This window comes from Pseudophryne corroboree, chromosome 1 (genome assembly GCF_028390025.1).
Source record: "Pseudophryne corroboree isolate aPseCor3 chromosome 1, aPseCor3.hap2, whole genome shotgun sequence".
Lineage (NCBI taxonomy): Eukaryota > Metazoa > Chordata > Amphibia > Anura > Myobatrachidae > Pseudophryne > Pseudophryne corroboree.
In genome coordinates, this window is record NC_086444.1 from 463,656,176 (window position 1) to 463,682,796 (window position 26,621).

Sequence of the window (26,621 nt, forward strand, 5' to 3'; positions counted from 1 at the left end):
TGACCTTCTTCAAGTCATTCTAGCTTTAAAAGTTCTCTTAACACACACACCTCTTTTTGCTAAGCCTTCCAGCCCTCCTCTTAACTCCGCTGTCACTCCCTCCACCTAGCCGTGTCTCCCTCGCAGCTCACCTTCAACTGTTAACTCTTCCCCTTCCTGTAGAATGTAAGCTCAAGGGCAGATCCCACTTCCCTCTTGTTCTTCCCCTTGCATTTCCTTAACCACCAGCTCCTCTTGTCCTCTGTCTCCTTTTCCCCTTCAGCCATTTGATTAGTATTAATGCCTTTTACTGTATTTGTTTTTTGTTACCTCTTGTAGAGCGCGGTGCATTCTTTGGGGCACCTAACAAATAAAATATATGATGCATGATTTTGAATAATTTGCTGTTCTGTCAAAGTGCTGAGGACACACACATTATATATATATATATATATATATATATATATATATATAGCATCGAAAATAGGCGGCACTTGGAGACTTTCAATCGTGCATAAAGTGCTTTTAATGCAGTGCTGTCACAATAACATTTGATGTTATTGTGACAGCACTGCATTAAAAGCACTTTATGCACGATTCGATGCTACATTGCGGGCTTCAAACCCCGGGTTTTGGAAGGCACGGGAGCAAGTCAATGCCGGTGGTGAGCGGGCGAGTGCCGGGTTATTCAGCCACGTGTATATATATCTATATCTATATATCTATCTATATATAATTTTATTATTTTCGCCAACTATTTTTTGGCAATGAATGGGTTTGTTAACACTTTCTCCCCAAAACACCAGAATGAATGTAAGCAAGATGGATGAGGGGGTAGCGGGGGACACACACGACTTTTAGGAGACAGATGGTCAAATCCTCACCTCAGTAATGTCAGTGGGAATTTCCCACTGTTATGTGGGCCACTGTCTGATCCTGCGGAACTCCGTTAGCGGTTAGCCACAGAACACTTCAAGTTCTGTGTGTGGGTTGGCGGGCCGCGGGCGGACAGGACAGCGCAGGATGGGCAGGCCTGAGGGAGCGCGGCCAGGAACACAGCACAGAGCGGCCAGGAGCACAGTGCAGGGCGGGCAGGAGGGAGCGCGGTGTGACGTCAGCACTTCACATCGCAAGCCGGCTTTTGCTGGACGGGGCTGTGTCTCTGCAGCGCGACCGTCCATTACCCCAAGGAATTTAATTTTTACCCCTGTTCCCCGATCACTGCCCTAGGCGTACAAAGTGGAAACCCCTTATTTACTAGTGACCTCACATAGACAAGAAGGTCTTCAGTCTTACTGGGCTACCGTGTATAACGAAGAGAATACATTACATTAAATAATTGATGTGTTTAAAAAAAAAAAAAAAAAAGGTTTGAAACCACAAATATAGGTACAATATGCAATCAGTGTCTGCATTTGATGGTAGCAATAGCCCGGCAGGTTGAAATTCTGATGGTTAGAATGCAGACAGCGCTGACGTTCAAAAGGCCAACACATCTCGGTGAGTATTTTAACCCTATCCGTCCCCTTCTAAAGCCTAACCCTAACCGTCCCCTTCTAAAGCTTAACCCTATCTGTTCCCTCCTGAAGCCTAACTCCAATACTTACCGCCAGGGTTCTGAAAGTCGGCTGTCGGCACGCTGACCACCAGGATTCAACTGCTGGGATCCTGACGGCATCCCATCTGCTCACTTTTATGTATACAGGTTGAGTATCCCTTATCCAAAATGCTTGGGACCAGAGGTATTTTGGATATCGTTTTTTTTCCGTATTTTGGAATAATTGCATACCATAATGAGATATCATGGCGATGGGACCTAAATATAAGCACAGAATGCATTTATGTTACATATACACCTTGTACACACAACCTGAAGGTCATTTTAGCCAATATTTTTTATAACTTTGTGCATTAAACAAAGTGTGTCTATATTCACACAATTCATTTATGTTTCATATACACCTTATACACACAATCTGAAGGTCATTTAATACAATATTTTTAATAACTTTGTGTATTAGACAAAGTTTGTGTACATTGAGCCATCAAAAAACAAAGGTTTCACAATCTCACTATCACTCAAAAAAGTCCGTATTTCGGAATATTCCGTATTTCGGAATATTTGGATATGGGATACTCAACCTGTATTGGTTATTTAAGATGAGCCATGTAATTGTTTATATTAATATTACTTTTCACTGGCCTCTTCGTTTACCCTTTTTCTTTGTTTCTCTACATGTTTTATAATGCTTTATTTTTTTCATTTTTTTATACAGAACAAAAGATATATCTATGCCAGCTCCAACACTGGTGTGGTGCAGTCTGCCGCTGCTTTCTGTGAGAAGTTCTCCTCTTGTGCAGAGTGTGTTCTGACTAGGGATCCTTACTGTGCCTGGAATCCACACAAGAATTCTTGCGTTGATATTCTTCAGGAGACTGACAGGTACATATAATTCATCTGCAGATCATTTTACTGTGTTGCAGCCATAGACCAAACAACAAATGAAAGGGAACTGTGATGTTTTACTAATTTACTTCCAAAAGATTGTGTTCAGATGAGGTTATTCAATGAAGCCATTACAAAATACAGAAATCACAGGGTCCTAAACTCTGTCCTCAAGGCACCATAACGGTCCAGGTTTTAAGGACAACCATGCTTGGGCACAGGTGACTTAATTAGCACCTCGGTCAATTTTGATTTAACAATCTGTGCTTAGCCATGGATATCCTTAAAAACTGGACGAGTGTTCTGGAGCTTGTTAATAATAGTAATAAAAATATTTCAGGCAAATCTCCGCTTCCTATATGTACGTTTATTGAAGGCACCACATGGTGCATCTTTGGGCTTGACATTATACTGTAATACACATTTAGTTCCTTCAGTGTATAGAAAGTTTTGCTTTTATACAGTTATTTTGTGTGTGGTAAAACTACTTTGGTGTTGTATGTGATTTTTTTTTTTTCTTTTATCCAGTAAAACAAGTTAAACTTGCTAATATTAAAGTTTACGTAAATCACTTCTTTAGCAGCATAAAATCTCATATCTTACATAAGTATGTTTTCAGTCCATCATATAGGCAGCTATATTTAGGTCTGTATTTCTCTAGTGCTGTCAGTAATGTGATGTGTCCCTTTTTGGAAATTTTTCTTTAGTGTAAATTCCACAAAAATTGCTTCATTCTTCACAACAAGAGTTTCAGCAACATAAAATCTGTATCTCCTAATCATGGGTCACAAAGTGGATTAACCAAATTTAATCTAGGATGAAAAGGGATAAGAAATCCTGATCTAACCTAAGCATGCAGGATTGATGGTGGCTCAGCTTTTTCCGTTGTCTGTTAGATGTAATATACACCTTTTTTATGTCCTGTGTTTTTTTAGATCTTTCATTCAATCATTACATGGGGACTCCTTTCAGTGCCCAGGTATGTTCCATTTACATAAGTGTATTAACAAAATAGAATATGTTTTGTAATTATTAAGTATTGATGAGATTGTAGGAAATTGTGCATATGCTCACTGGTAATCAGAATGGCGCTGCAGGGGTAGATTAAATATTACTAGAATTGCCAACCCACTAGTCAGTGACAGAAACATTTCCATGCACATCATGTTCATCTGTAAATGTGAACATAAACCGTGCTAGGGCCCATCAAGATAAACTTACTGTGTAGCAGGAACCTGTGGATGTTAAAACAAAATCTACTTTAAAGAAATTAAGGTTTCCACCAGTGTTTTTTTTTTTTTTTTTTTTTTTTATAAACCAAATTACAGATTAATTTAACAAAATGGTTGTTCATGTATATCCCACTTTTTTAGATACTACTGATAAAGGAATCTGGGAAAGTATGACATACTCTGTGAAGGAAGGAAGCTCTGTAGAACTGAAATGCTCTTACAAGTCTAATCTGGCTTCAGTGGTTTGGACATTTAATAATGAAAACCTGAAAATGAAGCCACCTAAATATCATCTACTGCACAATGCTTTATTCATATTCAGTGTGAGTGAATCGGATGCTGGCATCTACCAGTGTTGGACTGAAGAGTCTGTGATGGATAAGGTGTTTTCCCAGCTGGTTATCAAACATGTGTTGGAGTTGAAAAAGACACCACTTCCTTTGCCAAGCACAGCACATCCACCAACACATAGGGAAGGATTAATTGAAACAACCCGGCTTTATACAATAGCGAAAGAGAAGACCACCAAAACATCAACTACTCAGGCAGCCACTACATCTACTGGTGTAACCCACCTAAACAACAAGGTGACAACACACATGGTCTCTCTCACAGAGGTGTTTGAATCCAGTCCTGATGTTGGTATGGGAAAGGCTTTGTACTTGTCCAACACTAATGATTGCTCCCCACTTATCATCCTGGTCATAGTGTTCTTTCTTCTTTTCATAAGCCTGCTGATCTACAATTGCTACAAGGGATTCCTTCCAGCTAAGTGTCTAAAGTATCGGGATAATGTGCGTCCTGGCAAGAAGACTCCCCTGAACGTGAAAGACTGTGAGCAGGGTGTGAAGGAGACCTTGGTGGAGAAAGGGTGTACTGAGAACCAAAGTGGTGGCCTACCTAAAGCTCCTCATGACACAGGTTATGAAACGGAGCCAGACTGTAGGAATGGAACCATCACACATAAAGATGATGACACTATAGAGGAAACAGAAAAAGATCAACCATTTGACGTCAATTGTGAAATAAAATATGCTGATTCTGATGGTGATTGAAAGTGCACCTCTACGGATTTAATCTTTCTGAGCCACAATCAATAGGGCTACTGTGCAGTCCAGCTTCACTCCATTTCATAAAATGATATATGGATTTTATTATATATCTCTTAAACCCTGATGTGCATTGATCAATATGGTTTTTCTGTTTTATTTACATTCCTATTTGATATTTTTTTTTTCTCTTCTGTGCAGAAGTTTGATTAAGTCTATTCAGTCATTCAAGAATGCTGAATTATAAAGTTAATTCCAAATTGGAAGTTAATTATTTATCAGATTGGTAAAGATCTGCCCAACTGTGCCCGCCTCGGGGTACACATCTCTTCTCTATAGTACTTGAAGGTGTAACGTTCAGAGCAAAACTTATACATATAATTTGTTTAATTTTACCTGTGATTTTGCAGCAAATCTGTTTATAGTTGGATTGCTTTCTCAGGAGGGGTGGGGGCCACAAAATAGGTTCTCTTCCTTTTTATGATGTACACTGTGACCTGGACCAGGAACAGACCGTGGCATTGAGCGGTTCTTAGGGTGTGTCTGGAAGCGGAACAAGAACATTATTTGTTTAAATAGGAAAGTAAAATGGAAAATAATTCCTGTGGACACCAGTGACAAATTACATGTATATTGGTTAGAGAGATTTCAAGCATGTCCAAAAATCCCTGCGATGCTAAGTCAGTGGTTATTTGGACACTAAACCACCAGCATTGTATATGGACTATAAGGGAAAATTATTAACTATGTGAACACTTTTTTTATTTTTTTTATTCTACTTGTCTGTACACTGGAGTGAAACGGCAGAGACTGATAAAGACTGAAACTGCGGAGTGTTTGTCCAATCCACTGAAGTGACTGGAATTGGAAAGCATTGTAGGAGTAATATTATTAAGGGCTTACTAATTACAAGACCGTTATAGCACAGCTCTCGGATAAAGACAAAAAAAGCACCCTGGTCCTTGCTGTTTATATGCTTTCTGAAAATAAACCTCTATTTTTCTATATGAATTCTGTATAAATGTTAATTCTGAATGCCCGAATATTAAAGTATTATTGTTTTATGGAAAGTGGAAAGCCTTGTAATTTTGCTGTGTTTGAGTCCTTCATCCACTTGCTGTATCTCTCTTCTTTTTCATATTTCACATTTGTTTGAACTCTTTTTAGTGCATGGATTTCTTCTCAGTAGTATTGTTTTTTTCATAGAACCCTCTCTCTCTCTCTCTTCTGTCCCTGTCTATCACACAGCCTCATCTCCCATACCTTTTTCTCCTTCTACCACCTCCTTTGTGTCTTCTATGGCTTCCGAATTGCATCCTTCACTGTTCAGCATGCAGCCCAAAGTACTGCCTAGTACAAATACTGAAATAATCACATTGCTGCCTCCTTACCTGAGCGATCAGGGTCAGTTTGTTTATGTCCATGGAGAATTTCACCTCTTCTGTCATGCAACTGGTAAGTGGAAAATTGTAATGTCACGTTTTTGAATGAATCACAGATTTAGTTCAAGTTAATGATACATTAACGCTGTTTATTCTGTCCCCTTTGTATTTGCCTCATGTAAGAATAAAAGATGAATATATAATTAATGTTTATGCAAATACTTCACCTTCTGCAGATGTGTGACTATCACTCCTTTTCTACTGCCGCAATAACCCAGGTTATTGCCAGGCTAACCCGGGTCGCAGCTCAGTGGAAAAGGGTCCCCAGAAATTAACCCAGGTCCAGTTACCCAGGAATCCATCTTGAGTAGCTATCAGGGAAGGATCCGGGCAGCGGCGCAGTGTAAACCAGTGACCCAGGTCCTGTTTAAAGCATATGGGTGCCAGATCACCAGCGCTTGGCGAGTTTTGTCATCTCCAAGCTCCGGCAGAGGGAAGAAACACTCTACACTGGTACAATGTGACAGGGGCCGACCCGGGAATAACTCTGGTTGAATGTGCGGTGTAGACTGGGTCGGACCCGCGTTGGAACAGTGTTCTAACCTGGGTTTTTTGGTGGAAAATGGTATATCATGCACTGTGTTTTGTCTGAGAAACAATAGCAAGGTTACAGAACAAAGACCTCATTGATTTATGACCATGTTATAATAAAATAGCGTGTGTGTATAGTCTAAGGGTGTGTACACACGGTGAGATTTTCTTACGATTTTGACTATATAGTCAAAATCGTAAGAAAAGTTAGAGCAGATCGCAAGGTGAAAGTCACCTTGTGATGCCGATGCGCGGTCCCGCGCGGTCGGCATCGCAAACCTAGATACTGTGCAGGCAAGTCAATTTTCTCTAGTAGAAAATTGACACTTAGCCAACATCGCACATAGGGGGTCATTCCGAGTTGATCGTAGCTGTGCTAAATTTAGCACAGCTACGATCATGTTCCTCGCTAGGTAACGAAAGCTGGCATGCGCAGTTCTGACCCGATCGCTGCGACATACTGCAGCGAGCGATCGGGGCGGAATGACAACTCATAGTCAGTATCACAAGCACAGTCATTATGTGCTTGTGATACCGACCTTGCCCCTGTCGCATAGTGAGAATGGGGGTTAGCCCGAATCTCACAGTGTGTATGCACCTTATAGGTGGGAAGAATGTCAGACATTATTGGGAGGGATATAATGTAATTGGGGAGGGGGGTATAAATAGAGGACTGGACATAACTAACAAGGAGTTAGTCATAGGCCACGTAGCCTGTGCTGGTGGATAGCATACACACGTTTAGCATATGCATGCCCCTGTTTCATGTATAAAAGTACATATATCCACATGGAGTACCTTTAAACATTGTTAACATTGTTGAATATTGATAATGTAGCTGGTAGTTGTCATTACTAACTTTTGTGACATGAACACTTTTGACATGTATACAAACGCCTCTCTTTTGGTTTCTATTTTGGCCTATTCAATGAATTAAACGATAAACCCTTAAAGTAGATCTGTTGCCAATACACACATGGTGGAGGCATTATTGTTGTTGGCTGAACTAAATTTATGACATTACTTAAGGACTGCCTTATTAATATTCATGAGGCCTGAATTTTATATTCATTTCACACTGATTCCTAGTAAATTGACCGGATGTATTCTCGAGTATTATTATTAGCATACTTCATTTTTAAAGTGTTGACATACTATGCAGAACTATACGTTGAAGGGATCAAAGGAAAAATAACATTCAATGACATGGAACAGAAGGTAGCGATGTTTCTCTGGCTGGGTCCACAGGATAACATTAGGATATGCCGGAGCGACAGCGGAAATGGCACCAACACGGTCACGAGCTTTCTGGCCTCCCAGGATGCATCGGGGCTTCACCATATAATCCCGCCCACTGACTCAGTCAAATCAGTTTTTTGTTTGGTGCGGCAGGAGCCGGACCATGGTCACAGGGCTGCTGTAGATAAAGCAGCCTGAAGCTTTTATTATTTTATTTTTATAGTCTTACTATGGTTTTTTCTCTAACGTCCTAAGTGGATGCTGGGGACTCCGTAAGGACCATGGGGAATAGCGGCTCCGCAGGAGACTGGGCACATCTAAAGAAAGCTTTAGGACTATCTGGTGTGCACTGGCTCCTCCCCCTATGACCCTCCTCCAAGACTCAGTTAGATCTCTGTGCCCGAACGAGAAGGGTGCACACTAGGGGCTCTCCTGAGCTTCTTAGTGAAAGTTTTAGTTTAGGTTTTTTATTTTCAGTGAGACCTGCTGGCAACAGGCTCACTGCATCGAGGGACTAAGGGGAGAAGAAGCGAACTCACCTGCGTGCAGAGTGGATTGGGCTTTTTAGGCTACTGGACATTAGCTCCAGAGGGACGATCACAGGCCCAGCTTGGATGGGTCCCAGAGCCGCGCCGCCGGCCCCCTTACAGAGCCAGAAGGCAGAAGAGGTCCGGAAAATCGGCGGCAGAAGACGTCCTGTCTTCAACAAGGTAGCGCACAGCACTGCAGCTGTGCGCCATTGCTCTCAGCACACTTCACACTCCGGTCACTGAGGGTGCAGGGCGCTGGGGGGGGGCGCCCTGAGACGCAATAAAAACACCTTGGATGGCAAAAAAATGCATCACATATAGCTCCTGGGCTATATGGATGCATTTAACCCCTGCCAGAATACATAGAAAAACGGGAGATAGGCTCCGCCCCCTTATCGGCGGCCTTATCTCCTCAGCACACTGGCGCCATTTTCCCTCACAGCTCCGTTGGAGGGAAGCTCCCTGGCTCTCCCCTGCAGTCACTACACTACAGAAAGGGTTAAAAAAGAGAGGGGGGCACTAATTAGGCGCAGTATTAACTATACAGCAGCTATAAGGGGAAAAACACTTCTATAAGGTTATCCCTGTGTATATATATATAGCGCTCTTGTGTGTGCTGGCAAACTCTCCCTCTGTCTCCCCAAAGGGCTAGTGGGGTCCTGTCCTCTATCAGAGCATTCCCTGTGTGTGTGCTGTATGTCTGTACTTTTGTGTCGACATGTATGAGGAGAAAAATGATGTGGAGACGGAGCAGATTGCCTGTAATAGTGATGTCACCCCCTAGGGGGTCGACACCTGAGTGGATGAACTGTTGGAAGAAATTACGTGACAGTGTCAGCTCTGTATAAAAGACAGTGGTTGACATGAGACAGCCGGCTACTCAGCTTGTGCCTGTCCAGACGTCTCATAGGCCGTCAGGGGCTCTAAAGCGCCCGTTACCTCAGATGGCAGATATAGACGCCGACACGGATACTGACTCCAGTGTCGACGGTGAAGAGACAAATGTGACTTCCAGTAGGGCCACACGTTACATGATTGAGGCAATGAAAAATGTTTTACACATTTCTGATAATACGAGTACCACCAAAAAGGGGTATTATGTTCGGTGAGGAAAAACTACCTGTAGTTTTCCTGAATCTGAGAAATTAAATGAGGTGTGTGATGATGCGTGGGTTTCCCCCGATAACAACTGATAATTTCTAAAATGTTATTGGCATTATATCCTTTCCCGCCAGAGGTTAGGGTGCGTTGGGAAACACCCCCTAGGGTGGATAAAGCGCTCACACGCTTGTAAGGGCTCTACCCTCTCCTGAGATGGCCGCCCTTAAGGATCCTGCTGATAGAAAGCAGGAGGGTATCCTAAAATGTATTTACACACATACTGGTGTTATACTGCGACCAGCAATCGCCTCAGCCTGGATGTGCAGTGCTGGGTTGGCGTGGTCGGATTCCCTGACTGAAAATATTGATACCCTAGATAGGGACAGTATATTTTTGCCTATAGAGCATTTAAAAGATGCATTTCTATATATGCGTGATGCACAGCGGAATATTTGCCGACTGGCATCAAGTCTAAGTGCGTTGTCCATTTCTACCAGTAGAGGGTTATGGACACGACAGTGGTCAGGTGATGCGGATTCCAAACGGCATTTGGAAGTATTGCCTTATTAAGGGGAGGAGTTATTTGGGGTCGGTCTTTCAGACCTGGTGGCCACGGCAACAGCTGGGAAATCCACGTTTGTACCCCAGGTCGCCTCTCAACATGAGAAGACGCCGTATTATCAGGCGCAGTCTTTTCGTGGACAAGCGGGCAAAAGGTTCCTCATTTCTGCCCCGTGACAGAGGGAGAGGAAAAAGGCTGCAGAAATCAGCCAGTTCCCAGGAACAGAAACCCTCTCCCGCCTCTGCCAAGCCCTCAGTATACGCTGGGGCTTTACAAGCAGAATCAGGCACGGTGGGGGGCCCGTCTCAATGAATTTCAGCACGCAGTGGGCTCACTCGCAAGTAGACCCCTGGATCCTTCAGGTGATATCTCAGGGGTACAAATTAGAATTCGAGACGTCTCCCCCTCGCCGTTTCCTAAAGTCGGCTTTACCGATGTCTCCTTCTGACAGGGAGACAGTTTTGGAAGCCATTCACAAGCTGTATTCCCAGCAGGTGATAATCAAGATACCCCTCCTGCAACAGGGAACGGGGTATTATTCCACACTGTTGTGGTACCGAAGCCGGACGGCTCGGTGAGACCGATTCTAAATCTAAAATCTTTGAACACTTACATACAGAGGTTCAAATTCAAGATTGAGTCACTCAGAGCAGTGATTGCGAACCTGGAAGAAGGGGACTACATGATGTCTCGGGACATCAAGGATGCTTACCTTCATGTCAAAATTTACCCTTCTCACCAAGGGTACCTCAGGTTTATGGTACAGAACTGTCACTATCAGTTCAGACGCTGCCGTATGGATGGTCCACGGCACCCTGGGTCTTTACCAAGGTAATGGCCGAAATGATGATATTCCTTCGAAGGAAGGGAATTTTAGTTATCCCTTACTTGGACAATTCCCTGATAAGGGTAAGATCCAGGGAACAGTTGGAGGTCGGTGTAGCACTATCTCAGGTAGTGTTGCGGCAGCACGATTGGATTCTCAATATTCCAAAATCGCAGCTGGTTCAGACGACTTGTCTTCTGTTCCTAGGGATGATCCTGGACACAGTCCAGAAAAAGGTGTTTCTCCCGGAGGAAAAAGCCAGGGAGTTATCCGAGCTAGTCAGGAACCTCCTAAAACCGAGCCAAGTCTCAGTGCATCAATGCACAAGGGTTCTGGGTAAAAATGGTGGCTTCCTACGAAGCAATCCCATTCGGCAGATTCCACGCAAGAACTTTCCAGTGGGACCTGCTGGACAAATGGTCCGGTTCGCATCTTCAGATGCATCAGCGGATAACCCTGTCACCAAGGACAAGGGTGTCCCTCCTGTGGTGGTTGCAGAGTGCTCATCTTCTAGAGGGCCGTAGATTCGGCATTCAGGACTGGGTCCTGGTGACCATGGATGCCAGCCTGCGAGGCTGGGGAGCAGTCACACAGGGAAGGAATATCCAGGGCTTATGGTCAAGCCTGGAGACATCACTTCACATAAATATCCTGAAGCTAAGGGACATTTACAATGCTCTAAGCTTAGCAAGACCTCTGCTTCAAGGTCAGCCGGTGTTGATCCAGTCGGACAACATCACGGCAGTCACCCACGTAAACAGACAGGGTGGCACAAGAAGCAGGAGGGCAATGGCAGAAGCTGCAAGGATTCTTCGCTGGGCGGAAAATCATGTGATAGCACTGTCAGCAGTATTCATTCCGGGAGTGGACAACTGGGAAGCAGACTTCCTCAGCACGACCTCCACCCGGGAGAGTGGGGACTTCACCCAGAAGTTTTCCACATGATTATAAACCGTTGGGAAAAACTCGACAGGTATTGCGCCAGGTCCATGACCCTCAGGCAATAGCTGTAGACGCTCTGGTAACACCGTGGGTGTACCAGTCAGGGTATGTGTTCCCTCCTCTGCCTCTCATACCCAAGGTACTGAGATTGATAAGATGGAGAGGAGTAAGCACTATATTCGTGGCTCCGGATTGGCCAAGAAGGACTTGGTAACCGGAACTTCAAGAGATGCTCACGGAGGATCCGTGGCCTCTACCTCTAAGAAGGGACCTGCTCCAGCAAGGACCCTGTCTGTTCCAAGACTTACCGCGGCTGCGTTTGATGGCGTGGCGGTTGAACGCCGGATCCTGAAGGAAAAAAGGCATTCCGGATGAAGTCATCCCTATCCTGATCAAAGCCAGGAAGGATGTAACCGCAAAAACATTATCACCGCAATTGGCGAAAATATGTTGCGTGGTGCGAGGCCAGTAAGGCCCGACGGAGGAAATTCAACTGGGTCGATTCCTACATTTCCTGCAAACAGGAGTGTCTATGGGCCTGAAATTGGGGTCCATTAAGGTTCAAATTTCGGCCCTGTCAATTTTCTTCCAAAAAGAACTAGCTTCAGTCCCTGAAGTTCAGACGTTTGTAAAAGGGGTACTGCATATACAGCCTCCTTTTGTGCCTCCAGTGGCACTTTGGGATCTCAATGTAGTTTTGGGTTCCAAAAGTCACATTGGTTTGAACCACTTAAATCTGTGGAGTTAAAATATCTCACATGGAAAGTGGTCATGCTGTTGGCCCTGGCCTGGGCCAGGCGCGTGTCAGAATTGGCGGCTTTATCCTAAAAAAGCCCTTATCTGATTTTCCATTCGGACAGGGCGGAATTGAGGACTCGTCCTAAGTTTCTCCCTAAGGTGGTTTCAGCGTTTCACCTGAACCAACCTATTTGTGGTGCCTGCGGCTACTAGGGACTTGGAGGACTCCAAGTTGCTAGACGTTGTCAGGGCCCTGAAAATATATGTTTCCAGGACGGCTGGAGTCAGGAAATCTGACTCGCTGTTTATCCTGTATGCACCCAACAAGCTGGGTGCTCCTGCTTCTAAGCAGACTATTGCTCGTTGGATTTGTAGTACAATTCAGCTTGCACATTCTGTGGCAGGCCTGCCACAGCCAAAAATCTGTAAATGCCCACTCCACAAGGAAGGTGGGCTCATCTTGGGCGGCTGCCCGAGGGGTCTCGGCTTTACAACTTTGCCGAGCAGCTACTTGGTCAGGAGCAAATACGTTTGTAAAATTCTACAAAATTGATATCCTGGCTGAGGAGGACCTGGAGTTCTCTCATTTGGTGCTGCAGAGTCATCCGCACTCTCCCGCCCGTTTGGGAGCTTTGGTATAATCCCCATGGTCCTTACGGAGTCCCCAGCATCCACTTAGGACGTTAGGGAAAATAAGAATTTACTTACCGATAATTCTATTTCTCATAGTCCGTAGTGGATGCTGGGCGCCCATCCCAAGTGCGGATTGTCTGCAATACTGGTACATAGTTATTGTTACCAAAAAATCGGGTTATTGCTGTAGTGAGCCATCTTTTCTAGACGCTTCTCTGTTATCATGCTGTTAACTGGGTTCAGATCACAAGTTGTACGGTGTGATTGGTGTGGCTGGTATGAGTCTTACCCGGGATTCAAAATCCTTCCTTATTGTGTACGCTCGTCCGGGCACAGTATCCTAACTGAGGCTTGGAGGAGGGTCATAGGGGGAGGAGCCAGTGCACACCAGATAGTCCTAAAGCTTTCTTTAGATGTGCCCAGTCTCCTGCGGAGCCGCTATTCCCCATGGTCCTTACGGAGTCCTCAGCATCCACTACGGACTATGAGAAATAGAATTATCGGTAAGTAAATTCTTATTTTTTGAGCGACTTTTCCTAACAGCGTCTTAAATGCCTACGGGAAAGAGTCGCTCCAACAACTCCCCACCGAGTCGCAACAACGCTTACCTTCGCGGTACAGTGCTGTCTCGACGGGCGTCTGTGTCGGATGTTCTAGCAGGTCCAGCAGACGTAACCAGGCTGTGGCCGGAGCATGGGGGGAAGGTAAGTCTATGGATTTCCTCTTACTAGGGGGGTCCGAACACGACTACACTGTATTGGTGGAGACTACAATCTGTGTGGATGCGCCGAACACCTCTAGTGCGACAGCGCTACGCTCTAGGGATCATAGGCGCCAGGACTAGGTTGAGGCCGCAATCCTTAAATAAGTCAACCGGGGGATTCAGACGCTCTCCTGGCAGTCCCTCCTCCAAGTTCATGACCAGTTTCTGCGCGTCTCCCGTCCATGAACTGAATTACCTCACTTCCGTCTCAGACGCTACCACGAGGGTACTCTGTCGCAGCTTAGACGCTGCGGTTGTGTACACTACAGATCCGCCTAGACCGAGTCTCAGGCCTTAGCGTCTGCATACACGTGTTAGTCAGTGAGCGTCGGTGTCTTGCATCAGTTATCCGAACGGCAGTGTTCACCAGTAGCGTCTGAATCCTCTCAGCGTCTTGCGAGCGTATTGGTTTGGATATGGAAGTGTGGTGAGTCTCCCTGTATCCCGCTCTACGGAGGAAGGGTATACAGTACTAAAAATTCTCTCTACTTGTTAGTATGAATTGTTAATTTCTCTAACGTCCTAGAGGATGGTGGGGACTCCGTAAGGACCATGGGGAATAGACGGGCTCTGCAGGAGATAGGGCACTTTAAGAAAGACTTTAGGATTCTGGGTGTGCACTGGCTCCTCCCTCTATGCCCCTCCTCCAGACCTCAGTTTTAGACTGTGCCCAGAGGAGAATGGGTGCACTGCAGGGAGCTCTCCTGAGTTTCCTGCTTAGAAAGCATTTTTGTTAGGATTTTTTCTCTTTTTCAGGGAGCACTGCTGGCAACAGGCTCCATGCATCGAGGGACTGAGGAGAGAGGAGCAGACCTACTTAAATGTTAGGCTCGGTTACTGGACACCATTAGCTCCAGAGGGAATGAACACAGGTTCATCCTGGGCGTTCACCCCAGAGCCGCGCCGCCGTTCTCACAGACCCAGAAGAAACGAAGACAGAAGACGTCTCAGGCGGCAGAAGCCTTTGGTGCTTCACAGAGGTTACGCACAGCACTGCAGCTGTGCGTCATTGCTCCGCTACACCTCACACACTCTGGTCACTGTAAGGGTGCAGGGCGCCCTGGGCAGCAATAAAACACCTCTCCTATGGCAAAAGTGTATATACATGTACAGGTGGGCACTGTATATGTATATAAAAGAGCCCCCGCCATTTTTTTATAAGTTTGAGCGGGATAGAAGCCCGCCGCCGAGGGGACGGGGCTTCACCCTCCGCACTCACCAGCGCCATTTTCTCTACACAGCACCGCTGAGAGGAAGCTCCCCGGACTCTCCCCTGCTTGACACACGGTGAAAGGGGGTTTTAAAGTAGAGGGGGGGCACATTATTGGCGTTTATACACTACAGCAGCGCTACTGGGTAAACATTCTGTGTTTTTCTCCAGGGACATATAGCGCTGGGGTGTGTGCTGGCATACTCTCTCTCTGTCTCTCCAAAGGGCCTCAGGGGAAACCTGTCTTCAGAAAAGAGATTCCCTGTGTGTGTGTGTGTGAAGTATGTCGGTACGTGTGTGTCGACATGTTTGACGAGGAAGGCTCACCTAAGGAGGAGGGGGAGTGCATGATGGTCTTGAATGCAAATGTAAATTTACTGCATAAAAGATTAGACAAGGCTGAAGCTAGGGATTAGTCAGGTAGTCAGACCATGCCTGTCCCTGTGGCACCAGGACCTTCGGGGTCTCAAAAACGCACCATATCCCAGATCACTGACACAGATACCGACACAGAGACTGACTCTAGTGTCGACTATGAGGATGCAAAATTACAGCCGAAGGTGGCGAAAGGTATTCGTTACATGATTATGTCCATTAAGGAGGCTTTGCATATCACTGAGGAACCCCCTGTCCCTGACACGAGGGTACACATGTATAAAGGGAAAAAGCCTGAGGTCACTTTTCCGTCCTCATTTGAACTAAGCGACTTGTGCGAAAAGGCTTGGGAATCTCCAGATAGGAGACTACAAGTTCCCAAAAGGATTCTTATGGCGTATCCCTTTCCACAAAAGGACAGGATACGATGGGAATCTTCGCCTAAGGTAGACAAGGCGCTGACATGCTTATCCAAGAAGGTGGCACTGCCTTCTCAGGATACAGCTTCCCTCAAGGATCCTGCTGATCGTAAGCGGGAGGTTACCATGAAGCACATTTACACACATTCCGGTACTATCGTTAGACCGGCTATGGCATCGGCCTGGGTGTGTAGTGCTATCGCAGCATGGACAGATTCCTTATCTACGGAACTTGAAACCCTAGATAAGGATTCCATTCTAATGACCCTAGAGCATATCAAAGATGCTGCTTTATATATGAGGGATGCTCAAAGAGACATTTGTTTACTAAGCTCCAGAATAAATGCTGTGTCTATTTCTGCTAGGCGACTCCTGTGGACCCGACAGTGGACAGGGGATGCCGACTCAAAGCGACATATGGAGTCGTTGCCTTACAAGGGGGAGGAGTTTTTTGGAGAAGGCCTCTCGGACCTTGTCTCTACTGCTACGGCCGGTAAATCGAATTTCTTACCTTATGTCCCCCCGCAGCATACTAAAAAGGCACCTCATTATCAAATGCAGTCCTTTCGTTCCAATAAAAGCAAGAAGGTACGGGGATCGTCCTTCCTTGCCAGATGAAAAGGCAAGGGGAAAAAGCTGCATGCAGCTAGTTCCCAGGAGCAGAAGTCCTCCCCTACATCTGCAAAGTCCACCACATGACGCTGGGGCTTCCTGGGGGGAGTCAGCTGAAGTGGGGGCGCGTCTTCGATTTTTCAGCCAGGTCTGGTTTCACTCACAGGTGGATCCCTGGGCTATAGAGATTGTTTCTCAGGGATACAGGCTGGAATTCGAAGACGTGCCTCCTCGCCGGTTTTTCAAATCTGCTCTGCCAGCTTCCCCGTCAGAGAGGGAGTTAGTGTTGACTGCAATTCAAAAATTGTATCTTCAACAGGTGATAGTCAAAGTTCCTCTTCTCCAGCAAGGAAAGGGGTATTACTCAACCCTGTTTGTGGTCCCGAAACCGGACGGTTCGGTCAGGCCCATTTTGAATCTAAAATCCCTGAACTTGTACTTGAAAAAGTTCAAGATGGAATCGCTCAGAGCGGTCATCGCCAGCCTGGAGGAGGGGGGGGGATTGGATGGTGTCCCTCGACATAAAGGATGCATACCTTCATGTTCCGATTTTCCCTCCTCATCAGGCGTTACTGAGATTTGCAGTACAGGACTGTCATTACCAATTTCAGACGTTGCCGTTTGGCCTTTCCACAGCCCCGAGAATTTTCACCAAGGTAATGGCGGAAATGATGGTGCTCCTGCGCAAGCAGGGGGTCACAATTATCCCATACTTGGACGATCTCCTCATAAATGCGAGATCTCGGGAGAAGTTGCTGGACAGCGTGTCGCTGTCGGTGAGGATGTTGCAGGGGCACGGCTGGATTCTCAATTTACCGAAGTCCCAGCTAGTCCCTACAACGCGCCTGACCTTTGTGGGTCTGATTCTAGACACAGACCAGAAAAAGGTTTTTCATCTGATGGAAAAGGCTCAGGAGCTCATGGCCCTGGTCAGGAACCTATTAAAGCTAAAAACGGTTTCAGTGCATCATTGCACATGTGTCCTGGGGAAGATTGTGGCATTGTACGAGGCCATCCCATTCGGCAGGTTCCATGCGAGGACCTTTCAATGGGATCTTCTGGACAAATGGTCCGGGTCCCATTTACAAATGCATCAAAGGATCTCCCTGTCTTCCAGAGCTAGGGTATCTCTCCTGTGGTGGCTGCACAGTGCTCACCTCCTAGAAGGCCGCAGGTTCGGAATTCAGGACTGGATCCTGGTGACCACGGACGCAAGCCTCCGAGGTTGGGGAGCGGTCACACTGGGAAGAAATTTCCAAGGTCTCTGGTCAAATCTGGAGACTGGTCTCCACATCAACGTCCTGGAGTTGAGGGCCATATACAACGCCCTACGCCAAGCGGAGGCATTGCTTCGGGACAAACCGGTTCTGATTCAGTCAGACAATGTCACGGCAGTGGCTCATGTAAACCGGCAAGGCGGCACAAGGAGCAGAGTGGCCATGGCAGAAGTGACCAGGATTCTTCGATGGGCGGAAGGCCATGTAAGCGCCCTATCAGCAGTATTCATCCCGGGGGTGGACAACTGGGAAGCGGACTTCTTCAGCAGACACTACCTGTATCCGGGAGAGTGGGGATTTCATCCAGAAGTCTTCGCACAGATCGTGGGTCGGTGGGGACTGCCTCAGATAGACATGATGGCGTCCCGTCTCAACAATAAGCTAAAGCGGTATTGCGCCAGGTCCAGGGACCCTCAGGCGGTATCGGTAGACGCTCTAGTGACACCTTGGGTGTTCAGATCGGTCTATGTGTTCCCTCCTCTACCTCTCATACCCAAGGTGTTGAGAATAATAAGGCTAAGAGGAGTCGGAACGATCCTCATTGTTCCGGATTGGCCACGAAGGACTTGGTATCCGGATCTGCAAGAGTTGCGCACAGAAGATCCGTGGCCTCTTCCCCTAAGGCAGGATCTGCTGCAGCAGGGGCCCTGTCTGTTCCAAGACTTACCACGGCTGCGTTTGACGGCATGGCGGTTGAACGCCGGATCCTAGCGGAAAAAGGTATTCCGGAGGAGGTCATTCCTACCCTGATCAAGGCTAGGAAGGACGTGACATCGAAACATTATCACCGTATATGGCGAAAATGTGTCTTGGTGTGAGGCCAGAACTGCTCCTACGGAGGAGTTCTATTTGGGCCGTCTGCTTTACTTCCGGCAAACGGGAGTGAATTTGGGCCTAAAATTAGGGTCCATAAAGGTCCAAATTTCGGCCTTATCCATTTTCTTCCAAAAAGAATTGGCTTCTCTTCCTGAAGTACAGACATTTGTGAAGGGGGTACTGCATATTCAGCCTCCCTTTGTACCTCCGGTGGCACCTTGGGATCTTAACGTGGTATTAAGTCTCCTCAAGTCACCTTGGTTTGAACCACTCAAGACGGTGGAATTGAAATATCTCACTTGGAAAGTGGTTATGTTATTGGCCTCGGCTTCTACAAGGCGTGTTGCGGAATTGGCGGCTTTGTCGTATAAAAGCCCCTACCTGGTTTTTCATGTGGATAGGGCAGAATTGAGGACTCGTCCTCAATTTCTGCCAAAGGTGGTCTCATCTTTTCATATGAACCAACCTATTGTCGTGCCTGTGGCTACGCGGGACTTGGGGGATTCCGAGTCCCTGGATGTGGTCAGGGCTTTGAAGATTTATGTGTCCAGAACAGCTAGGATCAGGAAGACTGAAGCTCTGTTTGTTCTGTATGCGGCCAACAAGGTTGGCGCTCCTGCTTCAAAGCAGACTATTGCTCGCTGGATCTGTAACACGATTCAGCAGGCGCATTCTACGGCAGGATTGCCATTGCCTAAATCGGTTAAGGCCCATTCCACTAGGTAGGTGGGCTCTTCTTAGGCGGCTGCCCGAGGGGTCTCGGCATTACAGTTGTGCCGAGCAGCTACTTGGTCGGGGTCAAACACATTTGCAAAGTTATATAAGTTTGATACCCTGGCTGAGGAGGACCTCCTGTTTGCTCAATCGGTGCTGCAGAGTCATCCGCACTCTCCCGCCCGTTTGGGAGCTTTGGTATAATCCCCATGGTCCTTACGGAGTCCCCAGCATCCTCTAGGACGTTAGAGAAAATAAGATTTTACTTACTGGTAAATCTATTTCTCGTAGTCCGTAGAGGATGCTCGGCGCCCGTCCAAAGTGCTGATTCTTCTGCAAGACTTGTATATAGTTATTGCTTACTTAACCCTTATGTTATAGTTTCATCGGTTCGAACCGAGTCTATGTTGTTGTTCATGCTGTTAACTGGATAGTTTATCACAGGTTATGCGGTGTGATTGGTGTGGCTGGTATGAATCTTGCCCTTAGGTTAACTAAAATCCTTTCCTCGTACTGTCAGTCTCCTCTGGGCACAGTTTCCCTAACTGAGTTCTGGAGGAGGGGCATAGAGGGAGGAGCCAGTGCACACCCAGAATCCTAAAGTCTTTCTTAAAGTGCCCTATCTCCTGCGGAGCCCGTCTATTCCCCATGGTCCTTACGGAGTGCCCAGCATCCTCTACGTACTACGAGAAATAGATTTACTGGTAAGTAAAATCTTATTTTTTTATTACATATTGCATATGAGATCTGTATATTACTGTGTTTTCTGCATGTTATGTTTGAAAAAGAACCAGTTAAAACAGAAGTACAATTTTCCTACTTACTTGTAAGTTGTTATGGGGGTTGTATTCTCATATGACAATGTCTAATGCCTTAACATGTGACTGACTGCTAGTATGTGTGCTGACTTTTCTATGTCGTCAGTCCTGTTCTGACCTTCAAATCAGGTGCACAGTTGTGGTCAGATTGATCTCACTTCTATATATCCATATATAGGTGATTTTCAGTCACAAATTGTGTAGTCATTAGCAGATTATTACCATGTCTGTGAGCGGCAAAAGTGACGAGGAGAATTTATCAGGCACTCCTATATCCCTAACATGCTTATCTTGTAAGACAGGGTTAGTTGGTATGAACCAGTTGGTCACTTATGAGGGGTGGTCTGCGAACTGTTTTGCTTTTCAGCAAAGTAAGAAACAGGATTTGGTTCAACAACCAACAGAGCCACCATGGAATATATTCACAAAGACTTTGTCTTCAATAGCGGACAGGTTAACTCCGGTAGCACCACCTCAAGGGTTAGGTTACACTATTAACCCATACATGCAGCTCCCTTCCTACGGCTTGGTTCCAGTTGCCTCTACAAGTAACCAAGGGACAGGTAAGACTAAGACAGATGCGTCTATGTGGCAGACTACACAAGATGACACAACAGATGATGATACAGTATATTCAAATACTCCGTATGATGATCAGTCGCAGAGTTTTAGTTCAGAAGATGTAGCTGAACTTATTGATGCTATGAAGGCTGTTCTCTCCTTGGAAGAGCCAGCTAAGACAGTGTCAAAATCTAAAGCACCTGTATTTAAACGAACAAAGACAGTTAAAACTGAATACCCAGCGTCAGATGAGCTGATGGAAGAGTCTTGGGCAACGCCCAGTAAAAAGTATAAGATTCTGAAAAGATGGGATTCTTATTATCCATTTCCAGCTGTGGATTGTTCGAAGAGAGAAGTTCCTCCAAAAGTAGATGCACATGTGCTGCGACTTGTGCATAAATCTGCTTTACCACTGTCATCTACCTCACTAAATGATGCCACAGACAGAAGGGTAGATAGTTTCTTGAAAAATGTATTTTCTCTAGTAGGAGCAGTAGTAAGACCTGCTATGGCTTCGGCCTGGGTAGCAAAGGCAATGGGCAAATGGATAGAGGAACTAGAGAATGGCCTCTCTTCTCCTAATCGGGAGCAAGAGGATCTTTTTAGCCGTTTAAGACAATTTGCCCAATACTTGGAAGAAGCAGCAATTGATATGGGTACAGTTGCTTCAAAAGCTTCAGCCTTGACAATAGCCACTCGTAGAGCAGTTTGGCTACGTACCCGGAAAGCAGATGCGGAATCCAAGAAAGAATTGGAAGCATTGCCTTTCATTGGTAATATATTGTTTGGGCAACCATTATCTGATATCCTAGAATCAGAGGCTAAATCAAAAAAGGTCAGATTTCCGGCTACTTATAACCCTAAGACTAAGGGTTCAAAGTTTCGCTCATTTAGGTGGCAAAGCAAAGCGAAAGCTAAAGAGGAGTCTAAGCAGCCCCAGTCCAATAGATCGGCCAGGGGTAGGAAGCAATGGGCTAGCAGAAAGCCAGCTTCCAAGCCTGAACAGAAACCATCAGCCTGAAGAGACGGGCCTCCGCCTGGAGGATTCCAGGGTTGGGGGCCGACTCCTTCATTTTGCACACATATGGCAACAGTCGACAACAGATGCTTGGGTGCAGAAGGTGGTATCTCAGGGGTATGGGTTCCCATTCCGGAGGCAGCCTCCTCAAAGATTTTTTTGCACCAGCCTGTCTCGTATAGAGTCGAAGGCCAATGCCCTGCAAGAAGCAGTCCAAAAATTACTGCAGTCAGGTGTGATTGTCCCAGTACCTCCATCACAAAAGGGACAGGGGTTTTACTCCAATCTATTTCTAATCCAGAAGCCAAATGGGTCATTTCGACCAATTCTCAATCTGAAAATGTTAAACAAATACATTTAAATCCCAAGGTTCCACATGGAGACATTACGCTCCATAATGTTAGCTATGGAACCGGGAGATTACATGGTATCTCTGGATGTACAGGATGCTTACTTACATGTGCCTGTAGCACTGTCTCATCACTGTTATCTCAGGTTTGCCATCCTCCAGGAACATTTTCAGTTCCAAGCCTTGCCCTTCGGGCTAGCAACAGCACCCAGGGTGTTTACTAAGATTATGGTAGTTATGGCATCTTATCTCCGCAAGCAGGGGATAAGAATATTCCCATACCTCGACAACCTGTTAATCCTAGTACATTCGCAGGAGTTACTTTTGAGCCATCTTCAACAGACAATAGTTTGTTTACAGAGACACGGGTGGCTCATAAATTGGGAAAAGTCGTCTCTGAATCCGTCACAGCGGATGGTCCATTTGGGGGCCATATTGGATTCAGATCAACAGAGAGTTTTTCTACCAGAGAAAAAGATGGTCAAGGTGCAGGTCATGACTCAGGAAGCATTGCACGCCCAGACAATGTCAGTCCATGCAGCAATGCGACTGTTGGGTCTGATGGTATCAACCTTCGACATGGTGGAATATGCGCAATTCCCCTCCAGACCATTGCAGCACCTTATTCTGGCCAAATGGAACGGAAATCATCAGATAATAAAAATACAGATGCTAGTTTCCAGTAAACGTAAAAAGGTCTCTAGCGTGGTGGCTACAGACAGACCATTTAAACAAGGGGAGACCCTTTTGGATAAAAGAATGGCAAGTCCTGACAACAGATGCCAGGCTGGGGTGCGGTACTCGGAAGCCTTTGGTTCTAGGGAAAATGGACCGTAAGGGAAAGTCGCTTGCCAATAAATCTGTTGGAAATAAGGGCCATTTATATGGCTCTAGTTCAGGCAAAGGACAGTCTGCAAGGCAGACCGGTCCAGATTTTCTCAGACAATGCGACAGCAGTAGCGTACCTCAATCATCAAGGAGGAACTCACAGCAAAAGATTGATGGAGGAAGTAACTCCCATTCTAACATGGGTGGAACTCCATCTCCCAGCATTGTCAGCAGTGTTTGTCCCAGGTGTACTGAACTGGGAAGCGGATTTTCTCAGTCGACACACCATTCAGGAAACCGAATGGGCATTACACCCAGAAGTGTTTCAGACAATAGTGAACAGATGGGGTCTACCAGAGATAGACCTCATGGCGTCTCGTCTAAACAACAAAGTTCCGAAGTATGGATCGAGAACAAAGGATCCCGGAGCGGTCCTTGTAGACGCACTGTCAGTGGAATGGAAATTTCGTCTGGCATATATTTTCCCTCCAATATCTGTTACCCAGAGTAGTGAGAAAAATAAAGCAAGCAAAGGGAGTGATAATTCTAATAGCTCCAGCTTGGCCAAGAAGGCATTGGTACACAGATCTACTGAGAATGTCCGTGGAAGCACCAATATTGCTCCCTCAACGTTCAGATCTGCTAATGCAGGGTCATTGTTGTCACAGTCATCTGGATCGTCTGTCTTTGACGGCGTGGCTGTTGAAACCTCTATCGTAGAAGCTAGAGTTTTTTCGAAACAAGTAATCCAAACTATGCTTAGAGCAAGAAAGCCTTCTTCAGCTCGTGTGTATCATAGAATATGGCAAGCCTATATTCATTGGTGTACTGGAAAAAGTTTGAATCCAAGATCTTTTAAAGTATCCAGGATTTTGGATTTCCTTCAAGCAGGATTGGATAAAGGTTTGAAAGTTGCTTCCTTGAGAGTTCAAGTATCAGCATTAACTGTATGGTTTCAGCGTAAGATTGCTGATTTACAGGATGTACGTACTTTCTTTCAGGGAGTTGTACATATTCAACCTCCATTTGTTCCTTCTGCAGCTCTCTGGGATTTGAATTTAGTTATTAAATTCCTCCAGGGTCCTCGAGCAGATCTTAAATGGTTAACGGCTAAAGTACTTTTTCTACTGGCAATGGCGTCAGCCAGAAGAGTGTCAGAATTAGGAGCGTTATCGTGTAAGTCTCCTTTCCTAAGTTTTTTTCCAGACAGAGCAGTTCTCAGAACAAGATCTGGTTATCTTCCAAAGGTGGTGTCAAAGTTTCACCTTTAATGAAGAGATTGTAGTCCCAGCTTTTCAGGTATCGGGACTTTCTGTGGAAGAATCTACATAGATCGTACTAGTGCCATCAGGAAAACAGATTCTCTCTTCATCCTCTACGGATTTCATAGAAGAGGATGGCCTGCTAGTAAACAGACGCTGGCGAGATGGCTCCGAATGGTAATATCAGCAGCTTATTCTCATGCAGATCGCCCTACTCCGGCTAATGTCTCTGTTCACTTTACACGTAAGGTAGGTCCTTCTTGGGCAGCACAACAGGGTGCTTCAGCAGAACAGATTTGTAAGGCAGCCACATGGTCTTCCATAAGGTTCCGGTATGAATGGTCGACCATGTTATGGTCGACAGTCATTAGGTCGTCGACATGGATACATGGTCGATGCATGAAAAGGTCGACATGAGTTATTTAACTTTTTTTGGTGTCGTTTTTTGTGTAAAGTGACTGGGAACCCCAATTAGTGCACCGCGTCCCCTCGCATGGCTCGCCATGCTTTGGGCATGGTGCCTTCGCTCCGCTACCGCTTCGCTCGGCACAGATTACCGTTCCAATTGCAGTCCACGTGGATCGTAAAGTATGGAAAAGTTCCCCAAAAGAAAAAAAAGTAAAAAAACTCGTGTCGACCTTTCATGTGTCGACCATGTGTCCATGTCGACCATGTCAATGTCGACCAATAGTGGTCGACCTAATGACTGTCGACCATGTGAACGGATACCCTTCCATAAACACATTCATTAGGCATTATGCCTTGGATACTTTTGCCTCTCATGACGCAGACTTCAGGCGAAAGGTCCTCCTGTGTAATCAGGAGCGTCCCCACCACTAAAACTGGCTTTGGGAATCCCAATGTTATCCTGTGGATCCAGCCAGAGAAATAGACGTTATGGTAAGAACTTACCGTTGGTAACGTGATTTCTCTTATGTCCACAGGTATCCACAGGGGTCCCACCCTGACGCACCTGATTTGAGGATCTTGACCATCACTAAAACCTCTTCCCTCTTGTATGGAAGGGTGTGCATGTTTGTTCTTATCGCCTAAATAGGTTTCTACCTGATGCTCCTGCCTAATCGCTGTGGAAAGAACTGATTTGACTGAGTCAGTGGGCGGGATTATATGGTGAAGCCCCGATGCATCCTGGGAGGCCAGAAAGCTTGTGACCGTGTTGGTGCCATTTCCGCTGTCGCTTCGGCATATCCCAATGTTATCCTGTGGATACCTGTGGACATAAGAGAAATCACGTGATCAACGGTAAGTTCTTACCATAACGTCTATTTTCCTGAAATTGTACTCACATTCTAATTGACATGGGGAACATTTGATGCATAGGATAGTGGAATAACCTTTTAGCTGTTGAAAAGGGAGTGTGACTACTGAAAGGCAGAAGCAGCGTTAGAGCAGTCACTGACATTAAATGACCTGTCTTCCTCATTTGGTTCTGGTGAACACTCCTGTGGCCATCCACCACATGGGTGTAGCCTTGAGCCTGGTATTTTTCTTTTGCATCGTATTTGCTGCTTGGCATAATCAGGACACTTTCCCCCTCACCGCCTTCATTGTCATAGTGCTGCAGTCATTAAAAAGGCCGCAAAGATCACTGGGGTGGCGCGAAGACGACTACTGTAATGACCGTTGAAGTGACAGGGCCGAGCAGCAACTTTAAACAATAACACATGGCACAATATTTTAAAAGATGATGGCTTTTTTAACTGATCGGAACGACACATGGTTTAAAGTGGCGTGTGTACAGACGAGAACAATGCCGATGCACGCACCCGCAGGTCGTTTGTCGTCTCCTCAGATCTTTTAAACATGCAAAAAGATCTGACGAGGTGAGGAACGATGCCATGATGCTGAATGCAGCATGGCCCCGCTCCAACGCCTTTGCTGGCAGCAAGATGCCGGCACCCCGCCAGGTCCCATCCTTCACGTTATGATGTTTGGGGACACATCTTGCCGTGTGTAGAGGCCTTAAGCGATCATTGTAACCTAGCAGCACTGTACCAATACAAAGTCACAAAAGCAGCAACCATAGGATTCTTGGGGGGCTGCTTAATTGCCGAATTTACCAAACCCCAGATGACGCTTGCTCAGTTCTGCAGCAGGGGGCAAAAGCATAAAGTAAAGTGATTGCATATGATTACCGATTGTCGGGGAAGGTTCCTCTATGAGCCCCTGTCTCGGTAACGCAGAAATGACTGATTCAGGCATTCAAAAATTACGTGTTGCTGCAGTAAGGAATGTTTCGTTTCGGGGGCTAGCCACAAATATGTATAAATATCCCCAAAGATACTGACACTGTAAAATTGTATTCTCTACATGCATTCTATTTCATTA

General features: G+C 45.9%; 1 protein-coding gene across 8 annotated transcripts in view; it reads left to right on the forward strand.

The window, feature by feature from the left end:
* The window catches only part of SEMA4D (semaphorin 4D), a 182,747-nt gene that overhangs the window by 126,319 nt on the left and 29,807 nt on the right, over positions 1-26,621 (forward strand). For 5 of the 8 annotated variants that reach the window (XM_063913695.1, XM_063913694.1, XM_063913697.1 and 2 more), the window contains 3 exons: positions 2,256-2,422; positions 3,361-3,404; positions 3,799-5,776. In XM_063913695.1, coding sequence (XP_063769765.1) covers positions 2,256-2,422; positions 3,361-3,404; positions 3,799-4,712 — 1,125 coding nt within the window. In that variant the 3' untranslated portion in view covers positions 4,713-5,776. Of the gene's footprint in view, positions 1-2,255; positions 2,423-3,360; positions 3,405-3,798; positions 5,777-5,954; positions 6,162-26,621 lie in introns of those variants that run through there. The other 3 variants (XM_063913699.1, XM_063913700.1, XM_063913701.1) reach the window with 2 other exon arrangements.